We start from the raw sequence: 19,137 nt of genomic DNA on the forward strand, positions 1-19,137 counted from the left end.
ACGATACAGACAATGGAGATTGTTCTTAGTACAATGCTGGATCTGATCAGGAACTTGAGAGCTTTTCTTGGAATCCTAGTGGTGAGTATGAATTTGTTGCATGGAATGAAGTGCTCATGTCTAAAGAGAGTCTATGAGTCAGTATTTTACAGGACAGGGAGAGGATTTGTGTGATCAGTTTGACAGGGAGTACCCGGGGGGTCACTTGGGAAGGGAACTCTGTGATTACAGGGTTGGCAGCAATCACCCCAAATTAGCACTCCATTGATTACTTGGTTAGAATGCAGTTTCATGGAGTGTGATAGGAGCTTAATAAACTTGTCATGATACTGTGGTGTGATCAGTCCTTTAAAAGTTGAGAGCGGTAATAGGCCCAACTCCTGCGTGACTTACCCAGGTTTCTATGGCATAAAGTGGCTGATGACTGGAAGGGCAAGATTCAGGTGGAGGCAAGGACACAAGAGACTTTCCATTTCATTAAGTTACAATTAGCAGTCCATTGAATTAGCTAAATGACTATTTTGTTCACCCTGATGAGTATAGTTACCTTTGTGTGAAATCCTGCAAAAAGAAGTGTAGATCTCTGCTAAGTCTTCAGATATTATTGTGAACTTTTATGGCTCGTAGGCTGGCTCTGATGTTTGCCTGACAATCTTCTCTCTATCTCTCACTTTATCCTCAGGTGATATACTATGTCTTTGCAATTCTTGGCATGGAGATATTCCAAAACAAAAGTCCCAAGCCACTCAATGTCACAAGCAGGTGAGAATTGCAAATAGCCAATTAGCCTTCCTGTTGGACCCTTATACTTATATAATTTTCTCTTTTCATTGTGTTTTGTTTTTACTGCCCTGTACCGTATGTCCCCCCAAAAATATTACAACGGGACCCTCAGCAATGATATCTTTAAAAATAGTGAATCAATCAAAATACAAATTCAGGGTATGAAACTATAACTCATTGCCCACATCTTAGAGAAAACCCATTCGATTTGCTTCAGTGGTGAAAGAGAAATGAGGAATTTTGTAGAGGATGTCAAGAATCTCTTCCCTCCAGGTTCTGTCTATTGTATTCACACACAAGAGCAGTGAAGTGCTAAAATTGGAAGAATCAGACTCATGACATATCTCTGTGACTGCTTAACCAAATTGACTGGGGTTTTCTACAAAATAGAGCTAAGATGTTACATTTTAAGACCCTGAAGTAGCATTTAGACAGTTTAATCACATTGGGTGTTATCAATGCGAAAATTTGATTGTAATTTTTTTTTTTTTTTTTTTTTTTTTTGGGGGGGGGGGGGACATACTGTATAGGGTTGTGTGGTTTTCAGTTTGCCAGTGTGCTTTGTTTTGTAGAGCCTTTATTGCTTGTTGGTTTTCAAAATTGTTAGATCAAGAACTTGAACTTGAACTCAAATACAATGTGTAGATTACATCTTCCATCTTGCCATTCAATTGAGGCAAGAATTAGATGAATGGAGAAGACAAGCAAATAAAGTAGATAAAAAGTCTAAATAAAAACAAGAAATAGACTATTAAAGTGTTGAATAGAGTTGAATAAGGAATGTCAAGTTTGGTTAATGTACATTGATGCACAGCTTCATGGAGTCTATTTGTAGAATGCAAGATAGAATACATGCACAAGCAGTTGACTCAGAGCAGTGTGTTCGAGGCCTGTTATGTGTTCTAGTGGCATAGTAGAGAAGACTCCCGACTTCCAATCAGAGGACCCGAGTCCGATTCCCACCCAGTGCCTACATCCTCGGACAAGATGTTTTTACCCATCATGTCCCTCTTGACCCAGTGTATAATGGGTACCTGGCAAGGCTAGGGTAATAATAATGACAAGGCCCTCTTGTAGAGCAGTGGCTACACTAAAGAGGTTGCTATGAATAAAGAAGACTTTATTACTTATTACTATTATTCAGACTGTCATGTCGACCCAGAAAAGTGTGTTCTAGGCCTGTTCAGACTGTTTTCAGCAAAGATTTTGAAGTCAGGGATGGAGCTCTGACCCTCTGGTGGGGCAAGGTGACAAATTTTCTTGTCATCTGCCTCATGAACTTGACATTCCTCATTCGGCTGTATTCAACACTTTGTCAACCAGTATTTGTTCTTGTTTGAGGGTTTTTTTTTTCTTTGTTTAAGTCCTGTTAATTTGCTTGTCATCTCACTAAATGCATTACAAACCAAAGAAATGTCATTCAATGAGTCATTTTGATGTTCCTATGATGTGGATGAAAATAATAGTGTGTGCTTCTACTGCATAAAATGTGACCTGTGTATCGCATTTAATTGTTCCCTTCTTTTTTCAGCAAGCCCCTAAACTGTGGCACATATGAGCAGCTGAACTACTACGCCAATAACTTCGATGATTTCGCAGTGAGTCTCTAGCTTCACTTCCTATCTTACATCTGCATGTTATTTAATGACTTGCGTAGTGACGATGATGCATCCAATACAAATAGTGCAGCCTGTTAGCAATTTTTCATAATGACTTTGTGTTCCATTTACATTAGGCGCCTTCTTTCCTTGGAAGATTGGCACTGGTCTGTTGACCCTCATGGTTACTGTTTATACAGGGTGCAACAGTCTCACTTTTCATAGCGTGGTATAGCAAACCAGAGTGGTTTAGAAGGTACCTGGAGTTGGGACTGAACACCCCCAAAGAGAATCATGCCAGAATGAAACCAGGCCATGAAGCTTGTGGTGCTTACAAAGCTTTCACAAAATTTTGCTAGAATGAGCAAAGCATGCCTTCGAGGCAATGTGTTGAAGAGAGAGCAAATTGTTCAAATTATCATTAACTCTTTATGTGCCACGTTCGCACGTCCGACTCAAGTCGACGGCGTGCCAACTTCGCATATTCCGCTCAAACGCACAAACCAAGCGTTTCTCGCGATTCCGTTCCTCTCGTCTATAGCTTGCATTTTATGTGGTGATTGACTAACAAGCAGTGTTTCATACTTGATTTGCGCGGAATTTCTAAGTTTCTGTCACTGCTTTGTGTGCAGAAGTCATATATTTACGGTAATATATCTACTGAGCATTCGAAAGAAAAGCAATTATAGATTTGTCATAGAATTTACATCAATGCAAAGCTTGGCATTTTCTCTATAACTTTGCTCACTTCGTCTACAATTTAACAGAAATCTATAAAAGATATATAGATTAGAAGAACAGAATATTTTCTCAACGCATGACTTCGTTGGTGTCTCAGAATGATGTGGCACTCGGGGTTTCCACTATGGCACATAAAGAGTTTAAAACAAACAAACAAAGCAGAAAAACCCGCCATGATCAATGATTGTTGTTATTCCAGATATTTGGATATAAAAGTTATTCAAATCGTACAAGCATCATATATTTTGGTGTAGAAGAATGTTTACAAACCACCAGTACTCCAAAAAGCACTGATGGTACGACACATCCTCTCCAAATCAAGAAGGATACTCCTGTGTTGTATTGTGTAGGTGCCCATTTTGGGAAAATGAGAGAAAAAAATGACAGCTTTCCATCTTCATCTGCCGATGTTGTAATATTTATGATGTTCTGTGCCCTCCAATTAGGCAACGCTGGTCGTCCTGTGGGATGTTATGGTGGTCAACAACTGGCATGTCTTCCTCAATGCCTACTCAGGAATGACCAATGAGTAAGTTACATCATACAGAAAACCATTGATAGTCCCCCCCCCCCCCCCCCTTGCAGTAGTAGTGACTAACTCTAATAGTCAGGAGATTTTCGTTTTCATGTAGGGAAAGCAAAGTGTATTGGGTATAAAAGCCTCAAGGTTCAATCAATGTTTTTTTAAAAAAGAGAGAGAGGATGTGCTTAATTTCATAAAGATGATTTGTTCTATGGTCTTTTAGAGTTTATTACACATCTTTCCAAGTCAAAATGTGTTAGTGTATTCCCATGAGCAAATCAAGGCCTAACAACATACAATGCCATTTCAAATCTGACATTATCTCTCTCTTCTGAGCCAATTATAGAGTAAGTTTCTTTTGTGCCTCTGCCTCACTGTAAAGAGGTAATTAATCAGATTCATTATCAAGCAGTATTTTTTATGCCTTCGCCACGAAGTGGTGCCGGAGGCAATATGTTTTCGGGTTGTCCATCCATCCGTCCATCCGTCCTTCCGTCCGTCTGTAATCAATTTTGTGGGCAGCGTAACTAAATAACCTTTTGAGGTATCCTCATGGAACTTGGCATGTATGTGTATGAGGGGGTGAAGTTGTGCCTATCAACTTTAGGGTGCACAGGCTCAAGGTCAAAGGTCAAAAGGTCAAGGTCAAATGCTCAAAATTTCACTATTTCCCCCATATCTATGCAATGCCTAAAGATATTTTTTTGAAAATTAGTGTATACATGTGCTACTCAATTAAGATTCTTTGGTGAGATTTTTGGGTCATGAGGTCAAAGGTCAAAAGGTCAAGTAAAAATGTTAAAATTTCACTTTTTTCTCCATATCTTGGGAATGATTCGAGCTACTGCATGGAACATAGTATATATGCATGTACTGACTGGCAGTGATTATCTGGGGAATTTTGGGTTCATGGGGTCAAAGTTCACTGGTCAAAGGTCAAGGTCAACTCTTCAATATTTTATTAATTCCCTCATATTTATGCAATGCCTGCAGGATTTTTTTAAAACTTCATGTGTATATATGTATTACCCAATAGAGATTCTCTGGGAATTTTGTTCTTTTGCCAAAAAAGTAAAAGGTCAAAAGGTCAAAGATCAAGTGAAAGTGCAGAACTCTACTTCTTCCTCCATATCTCAGAAGTGGCTCAAGTTATCTTGAAACTTTTGCATGTTCTGCCTGACAGTGATTCTCTTATGAATTTTAGGGTCATAGGGTCAAGGTCAAGGGTCAAAGGCCAGGTGAAAATGGTAACAATTTAGTATTCAATACAGAAATTGCACTTTTTTCCATACCTTGAAAATTACTCTTTGCATAAACTTATGAAAAGGTCAAAGTCAAATAAAAGTCCTCAAATCCCAAAATACATGCTCTCCCATTCATCCAATTAAACCTAGTTAAGGAAGGTAAACACTCAACACATTTGTGACAAACATATCATTTTGATATTTTGTCAGTGATGTGAAACCGTCATCACACATTGTCCACATGTACTATAGACCTATTAGGAGAATCATGCATTTATAGCGGAGGCATACCAGTTGCCATAGCGACATTTCTAGTTTATTTCTCTTCCCAAACATTCCTGTCATATATTTCAATTTCCCTGTTGTGTTTGCGTTTGCTTCCAGATGGTCACAACTTTATTTCATTGCCTGGTACTTTACCTCTGTCCTGGTGTGCCTCAACGTCTTCACCGCCATCATTCTTGAGGTAAGGATGAGAGAGTAGAACAGCAAAAGAATTCTTAGCACACTGAAATGAAGCAAAATGAAACAAAACAAAACAACACCAATGTGGACATGTTTCAGGAACACAATTGAATAAACAGTGGGCCGAATGCATAAAACAAGCAATTGCTTCTAGCAAAAGCACAAGCTTGTCTAGCAAAAGGTCTAGCTCAAGCAATTGCTTAAATCCATATGCATAACCTTTTGCTAGTGCTTATACCTTTTGCTTGTCCCGCACAAGCAATTGCTTGCGTTTTCAACAAAAGGGACGTCACGCCTGTGCGAACACAAGAACAAAGGCGAGTGTGGGCATGTGTGTGCAGAAACATTTCCTGACATAGCAGAAGAGCTATGAAATGACACTCATAAATGCACACACAGACGCACACACACACATCTATACACACACTCATATTACTGGCTGATTCCCACCACTGCTTACAATAGCCCGCATCTGTCAGATCGCACGTGGAGAGACGTCTCCTTGCTCTCCACCGAAGTGAGACATCCTACCTGTTTTTCATCAAATTTTGTGTGCTAACCACTGGACATTCCCGTTGTTGAAATGAAAAATTTCTTAACTCTACTTAAGAGTAATTTCTTGTAGATTTATACCACTCCTTCACAATTGTTGTCTTTCTTCCATGAATATGAAAATGATACTTAAAAGGGAACGTCCCAGATAAGCAAAAGCTCAAGCTCATTTTACAGAGCTTGGAAAATCGTAAGCAATTGCTAGCAAGAACTAGCAAAAGGTATGTTTTATGCATACGTTTTTAAGCAAATGCTTGGTCTCTAAGCAATTGCTTGCGGACAGCAAGCAATTGCTTGTACTTGCTAGCAAGAGCTTCTGCTCGCAAGCAATTGCTTGTTTTTATGCGTACGGATTCGAGTAAAAGGCTAGCACAAGCAATTGCTAGCGTATATGCATCCGACCCAAAGACTTTTCGAATTCTGCAGCTATAGTCGCCTTCTGTGGTGACTTATTCGTACAAGCACTGCAAATATGTTGAGCGATGAGCCTGGGATTTTCAAACAGGCAGACCCTGCTTTTTTCACTGATAACCCAAATACTGCTCACTGTCAGCTCCCCAAGCTTTTTTTTTTTTTTTTTGTAATATGTAATTCTCTTTGCATGATAGTGTGAATGTACGAGTAAAATTGAAAAGGCCATTCTGTACAGTCAATGTCTTGTGTCAGCTGAATGTCAACACCTACCTCACTCAGTGAAATGACTGTTTTCTGCAACACAATCAGAACGTCCCTAATAATACACAAGAGACAGTGTAGATGACCTTTTCATGATATGGAAAGTCACTTTGTGTGTGTGTGTGTGCGTGTGTGTGTGTGTGTGTGTGTGTGTGTGTGTGTGTGTGTGTGTGTGATCCTACTTGAATTTTACTCAAATAATATTTCAAATCAAAATGAGTGATGTTTGTGCAGCTGATATTGTGGCAAGTGTCATGAAAGAAACTACCACAGTTGATATTGAAAGATGTTGAAGCGCATGTGCTTGTAATTCATTATGGCATTTCTTTCTCTTCAAAGGATAAATTGTATTATTCTCAGATTAAGTCTCTTACCCTCATATGAACAGGGTATCAAAAAAAAAAAAATCAAATCATAGCATAGCATAATGAAATGAAACAAACTGAAATGGAATGAAATGAAACAAAACAGGACAACATGTAATGTTTGTGCAGCTGATTATGAAACAAGGGTTATGAGACAAATTACCACAGTGATTTTGAAAAAAGGAAGATAGAGCATGTGCCTTGTAATTCATTGTAGCATTTTCTTTCTCTCCAACAGATAAAGTGTATTAACCCTGGTTTAAGCTCTTAACAGCCCCACTTGAACAGAGAGATATAAAAAAAAAAGAAAAAAAAATCTAAGCAGAATGGCATAAAACACTGAAGTGAAACAAATGAAACCAAACAAGACAACACATGTATGTGCAGCTGATTTTGAAACAAAGGTTATGAAACAAACTGGCACAATTGATTTTAAAAAGGATGCCGAGCATGTGCCTTGTAATACATTGTGGCATTTTCTCTCTCTTTCTTCAAAAGATAAAGTGCATTAACCCTGGGTTAAGCCTCTTACCATCCTCATTTGAATAATGATGAAAAAAAGGATGAAAAAAAAATAATAACATAGCATAATGACATGAAATAAAGACAAAACAAAAGAAGACAATATGCGATGTTTGTGCAGCTGATTATGAAACAAGGGTTATGAAGCAAACTACCATAGCTGATATTTAGAAAAGGATATCAGGCATGTGCCTTGTAAGTCATTGTGGCCTTTTCTCTCCCAAAAGATAAAATGTGCTTAATCCCAGTGTAAGTCCCTCATCCATCTCATTTGAACAAGGGACAATGTACATGATGAAGTCCTGTGAGCTGTATTTTAACACTCTGGGTATGCACAAAATATACATGTGTGCTGCTGCATTTTTCTGTGTCTTTTGGGGGGTCATTGCAAATGTTTCACTTAAAAACAAGCTCTTTATTTTTTTTTTCAATATTCTTCCTGCTGATGAAATATCAAATCAACAGTAATGATGATGATAGTGACAATAAGTCAGTTCACAGTTCCAATCTGAGCATGTGCAGTTAAAGGTCATTGCAGACCTTCTCTTGAAATGGATTTGCAACTGAGGTATTCGAAACCTAGATAGGGCTTCATGACAACTGCGTTATACATGAACCAGGTGCAGATTGGTATTTACAGGTGAATGTGCATTCTTTTCAGCAACATTAACAAAAGCCATTCATGCAGCATTGACATGTAAATTACCACTTCCTGCATGGCTGTTTCAACTGCTCTTCTTGAACACTATTCCATATATTGCAAAGTCTGGTTGGAGAGGTCATTGCAGACTACTGCTAACTGTGAACTGGCTTATTAGGGTATCTAATGGGTATGATAATGATTGTGATGATTTTGATGCTTTCCTGCCTGATTGCAGAACTTCATCACGTCATGGGACAGGAGTCAGCAGCATCAGCAGCGGGAGGTTGATGGCTCGGACCGGACGGCCACATTCCTCATGTCGGTCCATACCATGTTCAGGTCAGTCATATGACCAGCATAAAGGTGTGAAGGGAAAAACGGGGAAATACCAAAATTTGGCTGCCTGGATGCGCAGTGTGAAGAACTACGGATGTAGGTTGTCAATGATAGAGAAGGAAGCAGAGTAAGAGTTAGAGAAGAAAGTTTGGTTTCATTTCTGGAGAGTTAGAGAAATACTTGAGACCCTTTCATGTGGACTTGGATGCTTAAAGGACAAGTTCACCTTCATAGACATGTGGGTTGAGTGAATGTAGCAATATTAGTAGAACACATCAGTGAGAGTTTGAGCAAAATCAGACAATCGGTTAAAAAGTTATGCATTTTTGAAGTTTCTGCTCAGTCACAGCTGGATGAAAAGACTACTATAGCTTGTGATGTCACATGAGTACAACGATATAAAGAAAGAATAAAGAAAATTCAACATATTTCCATTTTTCTTGCATAACAAAAGAGCACTCGACTTCTCTCTTTCAGAAGGCAGGGGGAATGATATTACCCTTAACGTACGTCAGTAGCATGTCAAAGAACTGTGCACTTTATTCAAAAAGTAAAGTTTCGTGAAATTCTCTTTTTATTTTCCTTATATAGTTGTATGCATGTGACATCATACACTGTAGTAGTCTTCTCTTCCAGCAGTGACTGCGCAGATACTTAAAATATTCGTAACTTTCGAACGGATTGTCCAATTTTCCTCAAACTTTCACTGATGTGTTCTACTAAAATTGCTGCATTCTCTCAATATTCTCTCAATCCTTATGTATATGAAGGTGGACTTGTCCTTTAAAGGAAACCCAAACCCAAGAGAAACACGGGTTGAGTGAAAGCAGCAACAGTAGTAGAACACATCAGTGATTGAGAAGTTTTAGGAAAATCGGACAATCGATGCAAAAGTTCTGAATTTTTAAAGTTTTGGTGTTGGAACCGCTGGATTAGGAGACTGCTAGAGGTTATGATGGCATGTGTGGACAACAATGTGAAGAAAATATAAAGGGAATTCCACAAAAATTCACTTTTATAGCATAATGAAAGAGCACTTGACTAACCGCTTTCAGAAAGCAGGAGGAATAATTGCTACCCTTAACATATGTCAGTATCAAGTTGATGAAATGTGTAATTTTCATGAGAATGAATTTTTGTGGAATTCCCTTTATATTTTCTTTATAATGTTGTTCACACATGACGCCATAACACGTAGTAGTCTCCTCATCCAGTGGTTCCAAAACCAAAACATTAGAAATTCATAACTTTTGTATCGATTGTCCAATTTCCCTCAAACTTTCACTGATGTGTTCTACTAATGTTGCTGCTTTCACTCAATCCACATGTCTCTTTGGGTTTGGGTTTCCTTTAACATTGTGCTCTTTCACCTGAGTTTTCACAGCTTATGAGTGTTCAGTATACAGACTTACTTGAAGGAAGTTAAAAGCTACAGCGAGAAAATGCTAATTTTTGGTCAGGGTGGAATTGACCCTACATCACCATCAAGGTCATGGATTAAGGAAGGAAGGAAGCCAATCGTTTTGTGTTTTCTTTTCTTTTTATGGTTTGCTAAACATGCTAAACAGCACCTCATACAAAGCGTGATTAGTTAACTTGTACTATCTTTTACATGTTGGCTCAATAAAGTACACAGGTGCATAATCATGTTAGTAACACTTCCCTACCAAAAGTACATTCACAAACCAACCACTTTCCCACCCAAAAAAAGGTAGTGAACACATCTCTGGCTGACCAAGTCACCATTTTCTTCTTGTTTTGGACAACATGTTTTTTTTTTACAATGTGTGTGGCCTGAATGGGTAAGAATTTGAAATGTTGAAGAGACTGGTTTGATAGATTTCTGCAAGCTAAAAGGACTCGTTTTCCTTCCCTTGGTCTCCTTTCAGAGGGGACCTCAAGGAACCAACAGAGGAGGAACTCCTTGATGAGATCTACCGACATCCCCACATCCAAAACCTCCACTTATGAGACCATCCCTGAAAGTGGAGTCCCTGTGCAATCAATCGCAACATGTCACTTTCTCTTGCCATCCTCAAAACATTTTGCACTGCGGGATGGCTGCCATCACCCTGTGACTTTGAAGGCTGTTGCAGCTGGTTACCCCAAAGGCCAAAAGCTGCTGGAATTTGGACTCATAGACTGACTAAATGATGAGGGTTACTCACGGGCACAGCAAACTACACTGGCTCTGCTGTGTATATTATCACAGATAAGGAGGAGAGATGGTCATCCCTGTGGACCATTCTGAGAAGGCTCCATACCAAATGCATTAAGCATTCCTGTTGCCAGTAGATGTATGCATCTTTTGAGTTCCTTCAAGTTTTTGCGTGTGTGTGCCTACCTCATCATAAGCATCACAGCCCCCTCCCCCCCCCCCCCACCTTGCAGAATCAAGAATCACATCACACCCTGCATGTGACCGACCAAGATAGCAAGATACTGCACACAGAGAGTATATGACGTGTATGGGTGCATACCAAAGACTCGATGGTGGCTTTGAGTTATCAGTACCAGGTAGAGAGAATAATTTTTAGCTTTATTTTTATGTTGCTTGTGATTCTTTTGTTGAAATCTTGCTATAAAGATTGACAATCATGCATTCCTTGTGTTGATTGGCTGTTCATCTGCAAGTTCTTGCCTGTTTTCTAACAAATCGTTCAGTAGACTTTTTTTGATTGATTTTGTCTCATGGCTAACCCCTGGCTTTAGTCATCATGCAGTCACTTGTATGGGTTTTAAACTGATGATGATTTATCCGCACCATTGTTCCTGGAAGTTGAATATATTTGTAGTGTATGGATGATCATAATTTATGCATGATTGATCTAAGGCTGGGAAACATTTTACACACTCACTTTATGATGTGTTGATTACTGTCTGCAATGCCAAAATAGTAGTATATAATTTCAGTGCTAGTAGAATATCAGTTTCATCATAGTAATAAGTGTCAATGTCGTCTTTGTCATTATGATCATATATGATTCTTGTGTAGTGTCAGTGACCGCAGAGATTGCCCGATAATCAATATTCTTAAATAGCAAAGTTTCCTATTTCTTTCCTGTATGATTTTTAGAACATTATGTTATGTGCAAAATCAGTCTATTTTTTTTGTGATATCGACATAAACAATATAGAGTGTACACCTGCAATTTGTCACTAAATCTCAGATGATTATCCTAACTTTGTAATGTATTCATTCTTCCTTTTGAACACTGCAAGTAGAATGTTGATAGGCATGAATTGGTTGTAGGTAAATGGTAAAAGTAATGTGCTCGTAGAGAGATTCATGACAAGATTGTAATTTCATTTGTTAAACTTTCGACGCTGCCACACCCATAATCAGACATAATCAGCATATTACGAATGTTTGCTCTCCTGCAAACTGTAGGCCATTTTAAGGTATTGACCTTGATTTTTGCATTTCCTGCAAACCTTCCTACCAATGCATAGATGTCACATACTGTACGAGCTGAAATTTTCGCGTACAGATATTTTCGCGAATTGCTACTTGGAGGACATTTGCGCGTGTTGTTAATTTCGCGGTTGCGAAGGTCTAACTGAACGTAAGTATTTGCGCGTTGTTATTTTCGCGTGTTGTTATTTTCGCGGTTCAAAGGCGATTCGCGAAAATAAAACCACCGCGAAAATTTCAGCTCGTACAGTAGTCAGTCATCTGTAATTCTTCATACAGTGCTTTCTGAATCATATCCCTCCTCTCTGCCCCCCCCCCCCACTATATTTCACCCATGTTAGTTGTGAGACAAGAGGTGACTGTTTGTCCTCATACACACAAGCACAGCCACGGACAGACACAAACACAGACACTGCAACTGATTGACAAATTGCCGTACATCGACGTCGATGTAGGGCAATTTGTCAATCAGTTGCTCTATTTCTAGTCTTTAAAGATAGCATCCTGATGCTAGAACCTCATTCACTATGGAAAGCGCCATCTTTAGTTAACAATGTCAGCTCAGCTGTTTAGGCTAGTGGAAGACTTTCATTAGGTATTTATTGCATTTATCACTCAGTAATATTTATATCACTCTTAGTTTATCATCAGTGTTATATTCAGATATATACTCTTTGATAATCAGACATTTGCTCAGTACATTAACATTTGAAATTATATATTTTTTTAAAAGTAAATATGTGAAATACTCGGTGCAAATTTGGACTCTGGGTCACAATTTTTTATTCTGTGTCTTTCCCAGAGAAGATGCTTTCCTTTCATTTTGATTCTATCTCTCTCCTTAATCATTGGTGTTGTTGTTGTTGTTAGCTGTCTCTCTGTCATCTTTCTCCTTTGTAGTTTGAGATGATTTGATTTTGTGTCTAATAATTTTGAGCTTGAAAATTATTAGTAACATTCTATTTCAAGTTGTTACAGCCCGAATTCACAATGGTACTGTGAATGAAATCCATGGTGTAAATTTAGTCCATGGACTAAACCAAGCTTGATAGAGGTGTATTTTGCCTGTGCACATGTGGGCAGTTAATTAAGTTAATCATTGGACCTCTGTTTGCCTATGCTCTGTGTTACATTTACATACTCAAATTTGCTTATCTCTAAGAACGAGATTTAAACTACCATTGTGAATTCTGGGTTTGAGTTTTGAATTCATGCTCTATGTTTGATGCATTAACACGTCATTAATATGCTTATTCAGCCTACCACTGCATCAATTCCTGTTCTCTGTAGTCTGTATATGAAAATATGTTTTTGAATTGCCAGAGGTCAACAAGATGACAATGAGCAGCTGCAAGGGATCTGACCACTTATATGATAAATGCTAGATAACAATGTCATCATATGCAGAATGCTGCTTTAGATTTATTGGTCAGAAACCTGTGGAATGACTAGAAACACCGCAGCTGTTACAACCTTTAAGACTTAGTGATATACAAAAGTACAGCTGCTAGAGTGTATGAAGTGAGATACACTTGAATCAAAGATGCAAAACCCTTTCTATCATTGCCTCTTCCAGAAGGGCGCTTCATGATATTTATCCAGTATTTATTGCAACATAGCCCAGGTTACCAGTGTCTAAAAAAAATACCCAGTAGATTGATAAATTAAAAAAAAAAAAAAAAATCACAGGTGTGATGACACAAGGAAAATGTCTTCTCTAGGTATTGACAGTTTTCTGTGTTGCATTTTGCAGAGAATTTTATGGGGAAACATATTATACGGTACAGAAAATTATTGGCAGTATAATTCCAATGATTCCTATAAGTAGGTATCCTGTACGCAACCGCATGAATTAAATGCAAATATGGAAGCAGATATTCCAGCACAGATGTTTTACATTTGTATTTAACATTATATTTTTATTTTGTGTTCAAATGTATAGACAATAATTATTTTTTTGAGAAGATATGGTAAATTGAGATATATTTGTGAAATTTCAAGCTGCCGCAATGAAAATAAAATGCATATAAGAGTACTTCTAAGTTTTTTACTGTCTTCAAGTTCCTTCTTAATCATTGTTTGCATGAGTGTTTTGAAGTTTGTGACATAAGTTTTACATGTTCTGCCTGTTTATCACCACAATTTTAGTCAGGTTCTATACAGTACTTAAGCCTTCTGCTTTTAACTTGACAAGTTGTTGCTGTTGTTGTTGTTGTTGTTGTTAATGTTTTTTCACTTCAGATGATTTCCTGACCAGACTTTGCTCCTGTGAAAAAAGAAAAGGTCAATTCATGAATTACTGTGAAAGTGGAAATTTTCGCCATGTTGAAATTTTCGCGCATTTCACGCAATCAGAAACTAGCGCAATAATAAAAGCACGCAAATATTTTTGCTTGCCATATGTTCCTGTGTGGGATGTCTTGATTCCGCAGAATTAAAGACACAAGAATCTCTTCTTACCCGTCCAAGCACGAAAAATTAGTCGCGCAAAAATATCCATTTTTACAGTACATATTTCCAGCTTGTCAGCCCATATGCAATGGGTAACCAAGTGAAAGCTCACCTTTTTTTTGGGGGGGGGGGGGGAAGGGTGGGGTAGTTAACTACTATTTGCAAGTTTAATATGTTGGTTTTTTTTTCTTTTTTAGCATTATCATTTGTTGTTGTTGTTTTGGAAAGGACTTTCATTACATTTACCAAGGTGCTTTGGTGATTAACTTGAGGAATGAGTGCTGAATGTGACATTTGCTTGCTGAAGTATAATCATTCTCTCATTTAGTGGATGTACTGTGAAAGAAAGAACTTTTGAGTGTCTTCCATATACAGATTATGTCACATGCTCGGAGCAATACCAGCTTCTGGAATTTTGATTTTTGTTGTTGTTGTTGTTTTGTTTGCTTGTTTTTCGCATGAATGATTTATGATGACTACTATCCATTCTGTCTCTTCTTGAAAGAGAGAGAATCTGTTAGAAGTATTCATTTCATCTCGCTATAAAGCAACCACAAAATACCCGTGAAGAGTGGATGCTTACATCTGTGGTTTCAATTCAGTTTTAACCCACTGATCTACATTTTCGGAAATGTCATAAGAGTTTTCACAGATGATTCCTTATAAGCTAAATTGCTCCATCACAACAGAGTTAGCTGAATTAGTAAACTGATTATGATGACATCTGATGAGAGAATGTTTCATTATGCAATTTTCTTCTTGTCTTTTTTTTTTTAAATCTGTCTTAGTATCAGACGTGGTCTTTGTGCACTTTATCCAGTACAGGTGCAGACCATACATTTAATGGCATTTTATGAGAGATTTATAAGATATTATGAAAGTTTATGTTGATATCTGGGGTTCTGTACTTGTGGACAAAACAGAAAAAGTGCTCTGACCATAATGACAAAGGTGATAGTCATTAGGCATCATTATAAAACCTTTGATAATATCAACCGTACACTTTGTATGTCCCAAACCATAACCAGAAAATAACACACTTATGCTGTTCTAGTTGCTTCAAAGGCAAAGGGTGTTTTCATTCTTTGACACTAATGTTCGTACCGTGAGTCCCATATAACGATGCATCCAACCAGTTTGGTTAATTATTCTTAGTTGTAATGACACTTCTCTCCATTTAAGAGCCAAGCAACCCCCCCCCCCCCCCCCGTTTCACTTTTGAAAGCTATCAACAAACAATTGCCTATGCCACATGCAATGTATTGTGTGGAAAGTGCATACCAGCTTTCACAAACACTGTTAAGGTTGAAAACATGATTTGCATGTACAGCTGTTGTCAACTATGATACTTGGTTTGATCCTTGAAACCGATTTGCAATTGCCCTACATCGACATAGATAAGCACTGAAGTTTAGTGTTTTATTAGTAACCATGACAAAAGAAATCATGGGAATGCGTACTCGAGCAGGATTCGAACCTACGACTTCCTGATCACTGGACAGGTGTCTTATCCACTAGACCACCGAGCAACCACTCGACAGTCAGTGCTGGTTCTAATCCTTAAAGCATGCAGCGGGTACTGTGTGATTATTCAAATTGATAAAATTCTTGCATCCAGTTTGATTTTTATCGCAACTGATTGACAAACTGCTCTACATCGACATAATTTTCATCTTCCAGAGAAGGATATTGAAGAGTGAGATGAGGGGGGCATTTCATGAAGCAGTTTGGTGGGATATTTTTCTGACAAACTGTTACAAGCTACAGAAATCCTTGCATCTCTATGATTGGCTGAGAGCAAATTTGTCCGACAACTTTGTCAGACAAAATGCTTCATGAAATGCCCCCCAGAACTTGATATATCACACGTCGTAAACATGAATCAAATGTCTGTTTGTTTGTTTTCTTGTTTCTACTGGATCTGTATGACAAGCTATGTAATGTGCAAGGTGCAATGAACCCACAGAATGTAAACTTTGACAAAAAGAAAAGAGTAGACTCTTGCTTGGTATTTCAAGACATATTTGGTACTGCTACTACATCTGATGGTGTGGATGAGGGAATTACCCCAAGTTGGCACCAGAGTAAAGGAGAACAAAAGGTATATTGAATCCTTAGAAAGGGAGAGGTACAAAGTCCATGAAAAATAGGACAAATTCTTTATTTTGCTGCTTCATATTTCTTTCGCTTTCTTTATGTATGATTGTTATTTCCTTTCTGAGTTCTTGAATCCGCATTCTTGTATTCCTCGGTGAATAAAAAACATCCAACAGCTCATTGACCCCCTCCATTCTATGAAGGGTTTATGCCCTCTTGAAAAAAAGAAGAAAAAAAAATATATATACATATATATATATATATATATATATATATATATATATATATATACATATATGATATCTGGTTTCTTGTCATCACCCTGAGCCATGGAAATGGAATACAGTGCGAAGTTCAGACAAGTTAATCTGTCTGCAGAAAATTGCTTTGTCCATTTTGATGGTTGTAATTGCAGTTTATTACGGAGTTAGGAAGCCATTTCCACTTCCCTCACTTTAGGACTGGAGCAGGTGGGGAAAGCTGGAGGAGAGAAGGGTGCTCTGTCCATCTCTCTGGTCTAAGTTACCATGGAAACAGTCTGTTGACTTTCCTTGATTTTTTTTTTATGATTTCCTTTCACTTCAATATCACTGAAGGGGCGTTGGAGGAACACCTCTTTTTAGCAGCGACATGAACATGTGGTGTGGCCATTCAGTGCAGTTCCCAATTATCTTTGGACCAAGATAATACCTGATGTATGTAAAACTAAGGAGAAAATCAGCATTATAAATGTCATTACAAGAATCCAACTGGATAGTATTATAAATCTAAATTTGTATTGCTATTTTTTTCTCTATTATTGTTTGGAGCTCATCCAGTTTTTGTCAGGATCAAAGAAACTGCTGTAAAATTGAGAGAAGCATTCTTATCTGCAATGATTCATGTTTCATCTGAAGTTCTTTGCACTCCTTGCTTTTTCCCATGATAGTTTAAATGTTTGACATCATTGTGTTGACTTCTACTAATCGAATTTTAAAGGAGGAATACAGGCATAAGAGAGACCTATTGCCACCCGACACTGATATACAGCAAAACCCTAAAGCAAAAACAAACAAAAAACAAAAACAAAAAAGCAACAAACAAATAGATAAACAAGAAAAACAACAACAAAGAAACAAACATAACAAACCTACAAACAAGAAAAAAAAAACAAATTGCGAATATGGTAGTTATAGTAAGAAATCTGAAAATTGAGATTTATTTAGAAATTGCAAGTTTAATAATTTCAAAGTTTAAGAATGATTTGAACTACAAGACTTAGGTAGTTTATCTTAAGCATGATCTTACAGCATTTTGATTTGACGTATGGTATGTACACATAATTTATGTGCCCTCTTTATGTGGTGGCTGACTTTTCCGTTGTTTGCTTGTGTTTCTTTTTTTATATTGAAGGCTCTTGGAAATAGAGTGTATAGTCTTGAGTAATGGGGAATACCAAAATCACAAAAAAAGTTGGTCATTATTGGAGAGCTTTACTGTACTCTGGAGACTTTGGAAAATCCAAGTTTTGAATTAATGTTCAGTGACTTTGAATGTCCTTTCTGGTATTGAGCCAGAAGTGTTATGCGAGGTTTTTGTATGTTTGACAGATTTTGCATCATTTGAAAGATTATAGTCTAAGAGTATTTAGAAATTCATAAATCAGGAAGTCTATGCTTGATGACGTCATGTGACTTTCATGGTGGTGGATCAGAAATGACACAATTATAAATGGTTCCATTTCCAGCATTCAGCATGAAATGATTTCTGTTTCAGGTTTTCTGATTTTGAGATGTGATTTAAAAAAAGTATATGTGCAGAAATATCAGCACGTCGGACATTTGAAGCAGAAATGTGGCAGGAGCTAGGAGCGTAAGCATGTGACTGTCACTGATGAAAAGTGTCATATGACAGAGTGTGATTTGTCGCACAATATGGCTGTAATGAGAGATAAAAAGTGATAATGAGGAAAACTACCATGAGAAGTAAGTCAGTAATGCAAAGTTATTAGAAATAGTGACACTTGTCACCTGTGAGTTCTACTGGTCTGTAGAGGAGATATTGCATAACAACCACTCCTTTGATGTCTTAGAATGGTTTGACAGATTATATTATATATGTCACACTGGTGTGCCATTATGGGGGAGGCAGACATAAGAGAATATGGCTTCCCAGGTCTATGCTTCACAAATCTCTGTGTTTTGTTTTCCTCTATTTTATTTATTTTTTTTTTTGAAACCTCCCCTCTCCCATCTAGCCAGTGTCTTATTACTGTTGTTATAAATGAGTCAATGACCAGAACAGCAATATTTCTAAATTCAATCTCATGGCTTTATTTGCAGCCTTATGTGCGGGCGCCTTTCATAGACACAAACAAATGTTATCACTTCTCATAATAACTGTCTAATAAAGTGAGCTTGGTGTGATAACTAGACGACTGGATCTACTTTCATGCCCTTTTGTTTACCTTTTTCTTTTTACCATTATTTTTTTTTTAGAATCATGTAGAATGGGGTTATCAGGTGCTACCAGTTGATGTTAATTCCCAGAACTCAGACTTGGTTAGGAGTTGGGGTTGCTAGGTCAGCACTGCTATGCCCAGGGATATTGGCCAGCTTTGGAGTCCTGGACAGGAACCATTTCTTTGCCAAGAATCCAGGATTGGATGTTTGGTAATGTGCAGCTTTGGCACGATTTCTGTTTGGTATATATAGATTTATTCTTGTGTGACACTAAACCAGCATGACA

The 19,137-nt window shown here is 37.7% G+C and overlaps 1 protein-coding gene across 1 annotated transcript in view; it reads left to right on the forward strand.

Annotated features, from left to right (window-relative positions):
* The window catches only part of LOC140228915 (two pore channel protein 2-like), a 98,560-nt gene that overhangs the window by 30,505 nt on the left and 48,918 nt on the right, over positions 1 to 19,137 (forward strand). Inside the window, exons 18-24 of the mRNA XM_072309182.1 lie at positions 10 to 81; positions 683 to 762; positions 2,315 to 2,381; positions 3,569 to 3,651; positions 5,274 to 5,355; positions 8,347 to 8,450; positions 10,337 to 10,964. Coding sequence (XP_072165283.1) covers positions 10 to 81; positions 683 to 762; positions 2,315 to 2,381; positions 3,569 to 3,651; positions 5,274 to 5,355; positions 8,347 to 8,450; positions 10,337 to 10,418 — 570 coding nt within the window. The 3' untranslated portion in view covers positions 10,419 to 10,964. The remainder of the gene's footprint in view (positions 1 to 9; positions 82 to 682; positions 763 to 2,314; positions 2,382 to 3,568; positions 3,652 to 5,273; positions 5,356 to 8,346; positions 8,451 to 10,336; positions 10,965 to 19,137) is intronic.

Source organism: Diadema setosum, chromosome 5 (assembly GCF_964275005.1).
Source record: "Diadema setosum chromosome 5, eeDiaSeto1, whole genome shotgun sequence".
Taxonomy (NCBI): domain Eukaryota; kingdom Metazoa; phylum Echinodermata; class Echinoidea; order Diadematoida; family Diadematidae; genus Diadema; species Diadema setosum.